The sequence below is a fragment of the Lithobates pipiens genome, unplaced genomic scaffold (genome assembly GCF_037356315.1).
Source record: "Lithobates pipiens isolate NorthernLeopardFrog02 unplaced genomic scaffold, aLitPip1_a1.2 Scaffold_13, whole genome shotgun sequence".
In the NCBI taxonomy this organism is placed as follows: domain Eukaryota; kingdom Metazoa; phylum Chordata; class Amphibia; order Anura; family Ranidae; genus Lithobates; species Lithobates pipiens.
In genome coordinates this window covers 426,577,335-426,589,813 of record NW_027507718.1, presented here as the reverse complement: position 1 = coordinate 426,589,813, position 12,479 = coordinate 426,577,335, and the positions used below count along the sequence as shown (strand labels likewise).

The following is a 12,479-nucleotide window of genomic DNA, read 5'->3' as shown; positions in this document are numbered from 1 at the left end:
CGCACACCACGCAAGACTCCACTGCTGAAGAAAAAGCACTTTAAAGCTTGTTTAAGCACTTTAAAAGCACTTTAAAATGTTTATTTTTGCCATAATAGACACCATGTTTGGAGGTCAAATGGCACTACACATCACCCCAAAAACAGTATACCAACAGTGAAGTTTGGAGGTGGGAGCATGGTGTGGGGCTGTTTTTCAGCATACAGTACTGGCAGACTTCATATCATTGAAGGAAGGATGAATGGAAAATGTACCAAGACCTTCTTGATAAAAATCTGCTGCCATCTATTAGGATGGTGAAGATGAAACGAGGGTGAACATTTTAGCAAGACAATGATAGCAAACACAAAGCCAAAGAAACTCTCAAATGGTTTCAAAGAAAGGAAAAAAAATAGGCTAGAAAGGCCCAGCCAATCACCTGACTTGAATCCAATAGAAAATCTATGGAAAGAACTAAAGATCAGAGTTCATAGAAGAGGCCCACGGAACCTTCAAGATTTGAAGACTGTGTAGAAGAATGGGCCAAAATCACACCTGAGCAATGCATGCGACTAGTTTCTCCATACAGGAGGCATCTTGAAGCTGTCATTACCAACAAAGGATTTTGTATAAGGTATTAAATAAATTTCAGTTAGCGTATTCAATACTTTTTTCCTGTGTCATTCCATTTTATTCCACATAACTTAATTTATGAACTTATTTGTTGTGGTTTCTTTGTATATATTGATTGCGTGGGTTGTTACTGACATGGTATAGATAGATAGGTAGGTAGATAGATAGATAGATAGATAGATAGATAGATAGATAGATAGATAGATAGATAGATAGATAGATAGATAGATAGATAGATAGATAAATGTTATTGCTGGATAAACTATATAACCAAATTCTAAATTGTATTGGCTTACTAAGTTCCTGCAGCTTCATCAATTGTATTTTATCTCTTTGAACATTTTCTTGATTGTGAGTATAATGCAGAGAGGCTTTTTCCAAGGCAAACCATCCTTCTTTCCATTCCATAAGAGTACATGAATTTTTGTAATATAAAAATCCGATAACTTCAAACTCTAATTCTACTAAGGACCCATTCACAGCAGGCACAAAGTTCTGCAAAAAAAAATATATATAGCTAATAAAAAGGAAAAGGACATTCTTATATTCTGAACAGCTACACATCTAAGCTTAGCAAAGCCTAATGGTATACATCAGTGCTTTTCAAAGCTGTCCTCATATCCAACCAAGGATGACTTTTTGACTGTCCTAATTACTGAAGAAAAGCCAGACAACTAGGTTTTAAGAATTATATGATTTGCTGCAGAATCCAAATGAAAACATTTAGAAGAATTAAAATATTTGCAATACCTACTGTTAATATATATATGTATGTATAATATATGTGCAATACACTAGATTCACTGATCTGTATGAATTTGTTAATGCTCCTATAAATGTAGCACATCCCCACAGGAGCTGCTAATGAATATGGATCCCTATCACTTGCTTGCAAATACACTCAGACCCAGCTGGAACACTGTTAGGGGGATCTGACAAGGCACAAAAGCCCTTTACAGGCAGGGACCACTGGCCCCTTTGGTGTGTCAAATATGTCCTAGTGTCCAGCTACCTTCCTGTGGTTACGGATCTCAGCACCACCTCTCTTCAAGCACTGCCAGCCTGCCCCATTCCCTAATCCTCCTGGCTAATCTTCCATAGTCCTCCTAGACTGACTCTCCAGCCATCCCAGACTGGCACTCACCATTCCTCTAGACAGGACTCCTCCTTGTGTTTTCAGAGGATCCCTCCAGAACCGGAGCCCCAGGCCCGAGGTCTTCCCACCCGGGCTAGGGGAATACCCTCAAGGGCCACCATCAGCCTCCTCAGCACTCCTTCTCCAGCTTCCACACTACCCCTACTGGGCTGACTCAGAGTATTTAAGAGGTAAATTTACCAGCACTACAAAAACCTATGTACACTAACTAGCACTCTACACTAGAGGGTGCTAAATAATAAACAATTTCTTTTGGCAGAACTGTCATTTACTTTCTTACTTATTGGTGGTACTGAATCCTTACAATTCGAGTAACCATTCAAGGTTACCTTAAAAGTAACATGAAAAACCCATATATTGACAACTGATATTTTCCAACCTTGCACACACAAATGTGATGTAACTACTGTAATCATCAGTCTATTGTATCAGCTTATTGTCTCGATATCAACAGAGCATTATCTGTTAATTGTGGAGATGAGCCAAACATACCAGCTTCAAGGCGTGTTCATAAAGCATGACTAAAGTTTAGCTGCTGAATCTGAACCCCACTGAAGTCAATGGGGGCCGATTGACAAAAAAAGTAATGCCCATTTTCTAGGGTAAAAGGCAGGGGATCATCAAACAAACTGAATGGGGGCCTGGAGAACACATAACAAAGGAAAAAAGAATGTTAAAAATTCTGTCTGGTGGGAAAAGGCCATTTTAATAATGTTTAATTTATTCACTTCAGCCTGGAAGATTTGCCCGATTAATGACCAGGCCATTTTCTGCGAAATGGCACTGCTTCTTTTTAACTGACAATTGCGTGGTCGTGTGACACTGTACCCAACAAAATTGGCGTCCTTTTTTCCCCCACAAATAGACTTTCTTTTGGTGGTATTTGATCACCTCTGCGGTTTTTATTTTTTGCTCTTTAACCACTTGCTTACTGGGCACTTAAACCCCCCTCAGTCCCAGACCAATTTTCAGCTTTCAGCGCTGATGCACTTTGAATGACAATTGCGCGGTCATACAACACTGTACCCAAATGAAATTTTTATCATTTTTTTCCCACAAATAGAGCTTTCTTTTGGTGGTATTTAGTTACAGCTCGGAGTTTTATTTTTTGCTAAACAAACAAAAAAAGATGCAAAAAAAAAAAAATCATGTTTTAATAGTTTGTTATAAAATTTTGCAAACGGGTCATTTTTCTCCTTCATTGAAGTGCGCTGATTAGGCGGCACTGATAGGCTGCATTGGTGGGCACTGATGGGCTGCATTGGTGGGCACTGATGGGCTGCATTGGTGGGCACTGATAGGCTGCACTGGTGGGCACTGATAGGCATAGTTAAGGCGGCACTAATAGGCACAGATAAGGCGGCACCGATGGGCACAGATAAGGCGGCACTGATGGGCAAAGATGGGCACAGATAAGATGGCACGGATGGGTGGCACGGATAAGTGGCACGGATGGGTGGCACGGATGGGCACTGATAGGTACCACAGATAGATGGGACTGATGGGCACTGATAGGTGGCACTGATAGGTGGCTCTGATAGGTGGCACTGCTGGGCACTGATGGGCGGCACTGCTGGGCACTGATGGGCGGCACTGCTGGGCACTGATGGGCGGCACTGGGGTGCAGCACCTTTGAGGCTGATTGGGTTTGCACTGTGGGTGGCACTGTGGGTGGCACTGTGGGGTGGCACTGTGGGTGGCACTGTGGGTGGCACTGTGGGTGGCACTGTGGGCACTATGGGCACTGACGTGGGGCACTGATGGGGGGCACTTACTTTTGCTTTTATTTTACTTCAGGATGGCACTGCGGGAGGCAGGTGGGCACAGGCAGGTGGCAGGTGGTCCCTTGTATTGATGGCCGTGATCGGGACTGATGTCCCGATCACGGCCGCCGGTGATCGGCTTTTTTTTTCTCTCCTCGCGCTGTCAGCGCGAGGAGGAATAATAGCCGATTACCGGCTCCGTTCTATCACATGATCAGCTGTCATTGGCTGACAGCTGATCACGTGATAAGGGGTCGGGATCGACCCCTTGCACGGATTGGTGATCAGGCGAGTCTCATAGACTCGCCGATCACAGAGCGCGCCGCGCGCGCCCCTCAGGGGGCGCGCAGGCCGCTCGTAACCGGGACGACGTCAATAGACGTCGTCCCGGAAATGTAGGTCCGCGCTAATGCCGTCATTTGGCAATAGCGCGGATCTGAAGTGGTTAAACAAAAAAGTGACTATTTTGAAAAAACACAATATTTTTAACTTTTAACTATAATAAATATCCCCAAATAAAAAAAAATGAAAAAACATTTCTTGCTTAGTTTAGCTCGATATGTATTATACATATTTTTGGTAAAAAAAAAAAAAATGCAATAAGTGTATGTTGATACATACTGTTGAAGTTATAAAGTCTACACAATAAGGGATAGATTTATGGAATTTTTTATTTTTTTTATTTATAATAATGGCGATGATCAGCGATTTTTATTGGGAATACGACATTGCGGTGGACAGATCAGACACTTTTGACACTTTTTGGGATCAGTGCCATTTATACAGGGATCGGTGCTAAAAATAGTCACTGATTACTCTAAAAATGTCACTGGCAGGGATTGGGGTTAAACTCTAGGGGGAGATCAAGGGCTTACATTTGTGTCCTAGGGAGTGTTTTTAACTGTGGGGGGATGGGACTGCCTGGGAGAGGAGACCGATTGCTGTTCCTAAGTAGTAGGAACAACAGATCAGTCTCCTCACCCCTGACAGAACGGAGATTGGCTTGCCCAGGGGAGCCAACCTGCCACAGTATAACTGCAGCAGCTGGTCCTCAAGTGGTTAAAATGCAACATTCTGATTTAGTCTGAACCTGTGTTAGGATAGGACCTTGAGTAGGGATGAGCAGAATAATGAAGAATTATTTTGATGCAAAATTACTAGTTCTGTGATCAAACATTTTTTGGTTAGCAAACCTTCTTTACCCAGGATTATTAATTAATAGCATTCTAGTCTTCAATGACTTAAAGGATAACTAAACCCAAGAATAAAATGTAATATATTGCAGATTTCCAGTTGCATTTTCACAACTACAGACAATATCTGTTAATCTTGCCATAAATGCAGTGTATTTATCACAACATGTAAGCTGAAGAACAAACAAAGTTATCTTTTTTTCTGTAAATTATATCTTACCATCCCCATCAAATGGAGATGAATGCAGTTATGTATAAAGTCTAGCCTTGATGATAACCATGGGCCCCTCTCTAGGTAGAGTGGAGGAGTGAGAGTAGCTAACCAGGGACAGGAAGTGTGATATTCACAGGATTACTTGGTGAAAATAAATTGGAAAAGCCTGAAAAATTTATACAAATGCAGGAGGAACTTCATTTAAGTAAAAGTAAGCTGCAATATATTACATTCTTGTTTTGGGGTTTAGCAATGATTACTGAAATATTGCATATGAGAACCATACATCCATATCATGCTATGGTATACTATAAAATTATTCCTAATAATGATTATACAAATGTATGTTAGAAATTCAGATTAAAGATATTTACATTTGCTTTTATGTTGTTTATTTGCTTTGCCAGGTTTTGTATGGCTAAAAACAAGGCTCTTCTACAATGAGGGACTGTATTAGTATTGGGCATGTGCACATTTTGGCCAGAAATTACATCCACTTGCTGAATCCAGTAAACTTAATGCAGTTTTTAAATCTATACTGCTCTGGAAACAGAACAAGAGAGAACAAGCACTTGTATTGTCATCTCTACTGGTTACACCATTAACAAATAAGGTAAAGCAGATTCATCTAAAGCATTCTTTCTTTTATGCCGCGTGCACACAATCGGACTATCCGGCAGACTTATTCCAGCGGATAATTCGACTGTGTGTGGGCTCCGGCGGACTTTGAAAGAATGCTTGACTCAAAATTGTTCACCGGACTCGGCTTTCCGATGGACAATCCCCTCGTCTGTGTGCCAGTCCGCTTTTCAAATGAACGGACTTGCCCACACACGGAATAAAGTCCATTCATTTTGAACATGACTCCAGGTAGACGAAACTAGCGAAGGAAGTCAATGTCGCTGCCTCCATCGGTAAGATTGACAACTTGCTAGCCCCGTCACCTGATATGGATTTAAAGGGGAACCCCTACTCAGAAAAAAAAGCGTGGGGGTCCCCCCAAAGTCCATACCAGACCCTTATCCGAGCACGCAGCCTGGCCGGTCAGGAAAGAAGGTGGGGAGGAGCAAGCGCCCCCCCCCCTCTTGAACTGTACCAGGCTGTGTGGCGGCCCCCCACCCCAAAGCACCTTGTCCCCATGTTGATGAGGACAAGGGCCTCTTCCCAACAACCCTGGCCGTTGGTTGTTGGGGTCTGCGGGCGGGGGGCTTATCAGAATCCGGGAGCCACCTTTAATAAGGGTGCCCCCAGATCCCTGCCCCCCACCCTATGTGAATGCATATGGGGTACACCGTACCCCTACCCATTCACCTGAGGGAAAAAGTGTCAATAAACAAAACACACAACACAGGTTTTTAAAGTAGTTTATTAGACAGCTCCGGGGGTCTTCTTCTGACTTCGGGGGTCTTCTCACCGGGCTCCTCTGCTATCTTCTGCTCTTTTACGATCTTTTACTAGCGGAGGAGCCCGATTTTCTTCTTAGTCACCACCGTCCAGGGGTGTTCTCCCGACTTCTCCCGCTCTTCGGTTCTTCTGCCGGGCTCCTCCGCTATGTTCTTCCAGCTCTTTTACTAGCATTGGCCCAGTCTTCTCATTCGTTGATGTCACTGTCTCTCTCTTCTTCTTCTTCTTCTTCTCTTCCGATGTTGACATGACACTCTCTCTCGCTGTAATGCCAGGGACGCATTGAGTGGCGACTTATATAGGCATAAGGGTGGGGTCGCTGGGTGATGTCACATGATGACCCCACCCCTTATGATGTTACAGTCGAATTCGGAAGAAGACCCCCCGGAGCTGTCTAAAAACTACTTTAAAAACCTGTGTTGTGTTTTTTTATTGACACTTTTTCCCTCAGGTGAATGGGTAAAGGTACGGTGTACCTCATACTCATTCACATAGGGTGGGGGGGCCGGGATCTGGGGGCTGCCTAATAAATGACTTTGAAAACCTGTCTGGTGTGTTTTTTTATTGACATATTTTTCTTCCCGGATTCCGATAAGCCCCCTGCCTGCAGACTCCGACAACCAAAGGCCAGGGTTGTTGGGAAAGAGGCCCTTGTCCTCATCAACATGGGGACAAGGTGCTTTGGGGTGGGGGGCACTCGCTCATCCCCAACCCCTTTCCTGACTGTCTGGGCTGCGTGCTCCAATAAGGGCCTGGTATGGACTTTGGGGGGACCCCCACGCCATTTTTCCGGCATAGGGGTTCCCCTTTAAATCCATACCAGGTGACGGGGCTAGCAAGGTGTCAATCTCGCTAATGGAGGTGGTGACATTGACTTCCTTCGCTAGTCCTGTCTACCTGGAGTCAAGTTCAAAATGAACAGACTTTACTACGTGTGTGGGCAAGCCCGTTCATTTGAAAAGTCTGGCGGACCTCAGCCAAAAGTCCAGCGGAAAAGTCTGGCTGTGTGTGGGCAAGTCCGCTCATTCAGAAAGTCCGGCGGACCTTCGCTGCAAAGTCCGGCGGTGATCGTGTGTACGCGGCATTAGAATTATTGTAGGATAATTTATAGATTATTTTGGTAAAATAAAGGCCAATAGTTTTTTTTTCCCCACATATACTATATTTTGTTGCATTTACAATTTCAAAAGTTTTCTTGATAATTTCCCTTTAGCACAGTAACATTAAAAATTATTTGCATATTTAAAAAAAAAATTTAATTAAAGCTGGCTCCTGTGAGAGCATACAGTTAACGCCAATTTATTTAATGCTAATGCCTGAGGCTTAGCTTTATCAGATAATTATCGGCATTACCTTAGATAGTGCTTTGGCCCATTCTCGTTGAGACTCTACACTTTCAGCTCCAAAAAGAAACATACGTTCCGACAATAAGTATATCTCAAAGGTAAAGATGGCCCTAGAGCAGAAGAGAAAAAAAAAACTGTTTTATTTAGATTGAATAATCTAACATAGCCAAAGGCCTAATTCTTTCAATAGCGTTTGCTATTTCATGCAACACTAAAATATCTTTACCCATTTTTGTTAGTGAAGAGAAAAAATAGGTAATAATGTTTGATATATAGAAACCTTAAAAAAATGACTGTATTTAGTAAAATGTCTAGTACTTACATTCTGCTTATGACTTCTCACATATTTTTTTTCTTATAGATATTGCAAAGGATCCAAAAAAATAATTATATTAAAATCTCAGATAAACCCCCGAGGGCTTCATTTTTTTTCTCTCTTCTTTATCAGTGCCTATTTATTCAGAAATTTATTTCCTACAAATATTGCAAAGATTCACAGCTCATTTTCTGAAGCTAATTAAAGGGAAAGTGTGATGGGTATACAATGTGCACCAAGCCTTACAAATACATGTATGGCTAAAGGGAAACTTGATTTCTTAAATACTAATACACATTCTAGTTAGATTTTTATGGTAGTTATACAAAGATCTGAGTTTTAATTGGAAAGGTAAGCTTGATACAATAGTGATAACAGGAGCAATGTGTTCCCTCTACTTACAGTCAAGAGTCTACCAGCTTTTTAAACTGAATATACAGTATCTCATAAAAGTGGGTACACCTCTCACATTTTACAGATCCTCAGAGAGTTCTTTGCCATGAGGTGCCATGTTGAACTTCCAGTGACCAGTATGAGATAGTGAGAGCAATAACACCAAATTTAACACACCATTCACACTTGAGACCTTGTAACACACGTCACATGACACCCCAGAGGAAAAATGGATAATTGGGCCCAATTTGGACATTTTCTTTTAGGGGTGTACTCACTTTAGTTGCCAGAAGTTTTGACATGAATGGCTGTGTGTTGAGTTATTTTGAAGGGACAGCAAATTTACACTGTTAGCCCTGTTGTACACACGGTCGGACATTCCAATGGAAAATGTCCGATCGGACCGTGTTGTCGGATAATCCGACCGTCTGTGGGCTTCATCTGACATTTTCCATCGGAATGTCCGACCAACAAAGTTTGAGAGCTGGATATAAAAATTTTCCGATAACATGATCCGATCAGACTTTGTCCAACCGTTTGTAGAGAATTCCGTCCGGACAAAGTGCCACGCATGCTCAGATCAAATTTCTAGACCAAAGCTATTGGCTACTAGCCTGAACGTAGTCCCGTTGTAACTAAATAACGTCATCACGTTCTGAACGATTGGATTTTCCGACAACTTTGTCCGACTGTGTGTATGCAACACCAGTTTCGGATAAAATCCGTCGGACGAAATCCGACGGATTTTGTTGTCATAATGTCCGGCCGTGTGTACAAGGGCAAATACAAGCTGTATACTCACTACTTTACATTGTAGCAAAGTGTTGTCACATGAAAAGATTTTTAAAATATTTACAAAAATGTGAAAGGTGTACTCACTTTTGTGAGATACTGTATATATTTTTTTAAAACCTACTTAAAGGGTAAAAAAAAATTGTAAATAAGGGGAAAAAATAATATTGCATGTACAATTTTGACACAAAGCATATTGTGATTTAAAGTTATTAAAAATGACCTCTGTCTATTAATCTGCAGCAATGTAATAGTCTGTGCAATTCAATGCAAAATGGCAACCTGGGGGTGTTGTTTGCACAGTTTGTGTAATTTTCTCCATTAGAACACTGCAAGTGCAGTTGATTAACCAGATACACGGCGGCATAGTGGTTTCAAAATCTTGACCGGACGTCATATGACATGATCAGGATTTTGAGCCGCTGCGGGGGCGCGCATCACGGCGATGGTTGTTGCGGGGTGTCAGTCTGACACCCTGCAACTATGATCTCGGTAAAGAGTCTCCGAGGGAGACTCTTTACCACGTGATCAGCCGTGTCCAATCACGGCTGATCACAGTGTAAATAGTAAAAGCCGGTGATCGGCTTTTCCTCACTCGCGTCTGACAGGGGGTGTCTGTGCTGATCGATTATCAGCGCAGCCCCCCCGAGGATGCCCACACTGGACCACCAGGGACGCCACCAGACCACCAGGGATGTCCAGCACAAGGCAATCCTCCCTAGACCACCAGGGATGCCAGTTAGTGCCCACAATGGATGCCAATCAGTGCCCATAATGGGCATCACTGATTGGCATGCATTATTGTTTGGCACTGATTGGCATCCATTAGTACAGTATAATGTAATACAAAGCCGCCTATCAGTGCCCAACTGTGCCGCCTATCAGTGCCCATCCGTGCCACCTATTAGTGCCCATCCATGCCCATCTGTGCCGCCTATCCATGCCCATCTGTGCCGACTATTCATGCCCATCTGTACCGCCTATCCATACCCATCCATGCCGCCCATCCATGCCAATCTGTGCCAGCTATCAGTGCCAACTTGTGCCACCTATCAGTGCCCATCTGTGTCACCCATCAGTGCCACCCATCAGTGCCGCCTATCAGTGCCCATCAGTGCCACATATCAGTATCCATCAATGCCACCTCATCAGTGCCACTTCATTGGTGCCACCTCATTGGTGCCCATCAGTGTGGCCTTATCAGTGCCTATCAGTGTAGCCCCATCAGTGAAGGAGAAAACTTACTTATTTACAAAGTTTTGAAACTGAAACAAAAAAACAATTTTTTTTCAAAATTTTCGGTATTTTTTTATTTTTTTAGCAAAAAATAAAAATCATAGAGGTGATCAAATACCACCAAAAGAAAGCTCTATTTGTGGGAAAAAAATGATAAAAATTTCATTTGGGTACAGCGTAGCATGACCGCGCAATTGTCATTCAAAATGCGACATCGCTGAAAGCTCAAAATTGGTCTGGGCAGGAAGGTGTTTAAGTGCCCAGTATTCATAGTTTCATCATTGAAGTGGTTAATCATGAAAAAAAATCACTCCTATTTATATTTACTTTGCCAACAACGATTAGCTTTTACTTCAGAGCAGAAACGGGTAGGACTCTGCAACAGAGTTTGTTAAAATCCTTTAAATGTACATTGCTCACCCAGAGGGGATTGTTTTTGTTTGGTGGAGTTACTCTTTAACCACTTCAATACCTCACACATTTACCCCCTTCCCACCCAGGCCAATTTTTACCTTCCAGCGCTAAGTTTCAGTAATATATAGGATTCCAGCTGACACTGTCACTAAGGATCTTCAACAGCCTGGTGTCTGAATAAATACATGACAACATGAATAGCTTGTGAGAGAATGTTGGTCCGGTTCACCTCTTCTTTCATTACCTGCACTAAAAAAACATACCTATAGCTGTCCCTACTACTGCAGAACCTGCTTCTCCCCATCACTGAAATTAACATATAGAAAAAAAGAACTCAAATGAGAGCTATGGAGCTGAAGGATCATTTTGGCTTCTTCTTCCTCGGGAACTGAAGTCAAAATGTGGTGTAAGGGAAAGGGGGAGTGGTTGCAGCATGCACAAAGCATTATTGGCTAACACTGAGCATGTGATTGCAATGTAAATATCCCCCTCCCTTTGGTGGTCAGGGTACTGGAATAACATAATCCAGTCCTGAATTTTTACTGATGTGTGCCGTTCTCCAGACATTACAGGTTAGAGATCTGTTTTGCACACACAGGGGCAGCCTTGGGGGTGGAAGCGCTGCTGGAGCTGGGTCTGCTTGCTGTCATTATGACAAGCAGGAGACCTGGACTTCAAACTGTTAATTACCAGACAGAGAGGATGATCGTGATGCAGGGGTGCAATTGCAGGAACAATGCCCTGTGTGTCTCTCCATCCAGAAGCTTAAAGCTGACAGGAAGGAGAGGAGGAGAAACCAGCATTCAGCTGCTGGAGGGAGAGACACACAGGGCATCATTCCTGTAATTGCCATGCCAATCATCCTTCCTTTCCTGCCCACATCTGATTTCCCCTGCTGCCTGGGCCCAGCCTATGAGCACGGGTCCAGTAGAGGGGGACTAGCGTACCCCCCTTATTGACGGCCCTGATCCTGAGACAGCTATGGTACAGTAAATGAGTGTTGTCCCTCCAGGACAAGAAGTCTGTTACAACATTTTGGGAAATGAGTATTTTGGGAAATGAGTATTTAAAGCCTAAAGTATAAGGTCCCCTTATGAGAGTCATCACCCCACCATCCCCCCCATCTGATGAGCCCTTGCTAAAAAATGAGGGGGGATGTTTTGGACAGGTAACCCTCTCCACTTGATTGAGAGCCGAATGCCTAAATAATGTGTGATACTTTGGAAAGCCCCTCTTTAGTTACACTATTGGCAGCCCACCAGACAGGTAAGAAGTGTCATAATCCCAAAAAGAAAACAAAATGGAAGCACATTTTGACATTCTGCTATTACATATCCAGATAATTAACATGTTAAAAAACAAAATAAAACTAGCATTTGAAAGTATTGAGGCAGGCCCTTGCACTACATGCTTAGGTGAATTCATCCATAAATGTGAGCATCAAAAAGGTAGGTATAGTGTGTATTGGGTTTGGTAAAGTCATCAGATAGAGAATTGCCATCAGCTGAGCTAGCAGTTGGGGGGAGGGGGGTTCCTAATGAGTTTGGCACAACCCCAAAAATTCAAAAAATGTGACTCTGCATGAATTGAAGTACACACATCACATTTGTAGACATTATAGGGGGTGTTTAGGGGAAAGC

General features: G+C 42.8%; 1 protein-coding gene across 3 annotated transcripts in view; it reads right to left on the bottom strand.

Moving 5' to 3' along the window:
- The window catches only part of ARAP2 (ArfGAP with RhoGAP domain, ankyrin repeat and PH domain 2), a 609,403-nt gene that overhangs the window by 247,683 nt on the left and 349,241 nt on the right, over window positions 1–12,479 (bottom strand). For all 3 annotated transcript variants that reach the window (XR_013272356.1, XM_077477663.1, XM_077477664.1), the window contains exons 17-18: window positions 7,696–7,798; window positions 909–1,107 (exon numbers count right to left, since the gene is read on the bottom strand). Coding sequence is in view for 2 of the 3 variants with exons in the window: in XM_077477663.1 (XP_077333789.1) it covers window positions 909–1,107; window positions 7,696–7,798 (302 nt within the window). In the remaining variant the exon portion in view is untranslated. The remainder of the gene's footprint in view (window positions 1–908; window positions 1,108–7,695; window positions 7,799–12,479) is intronic.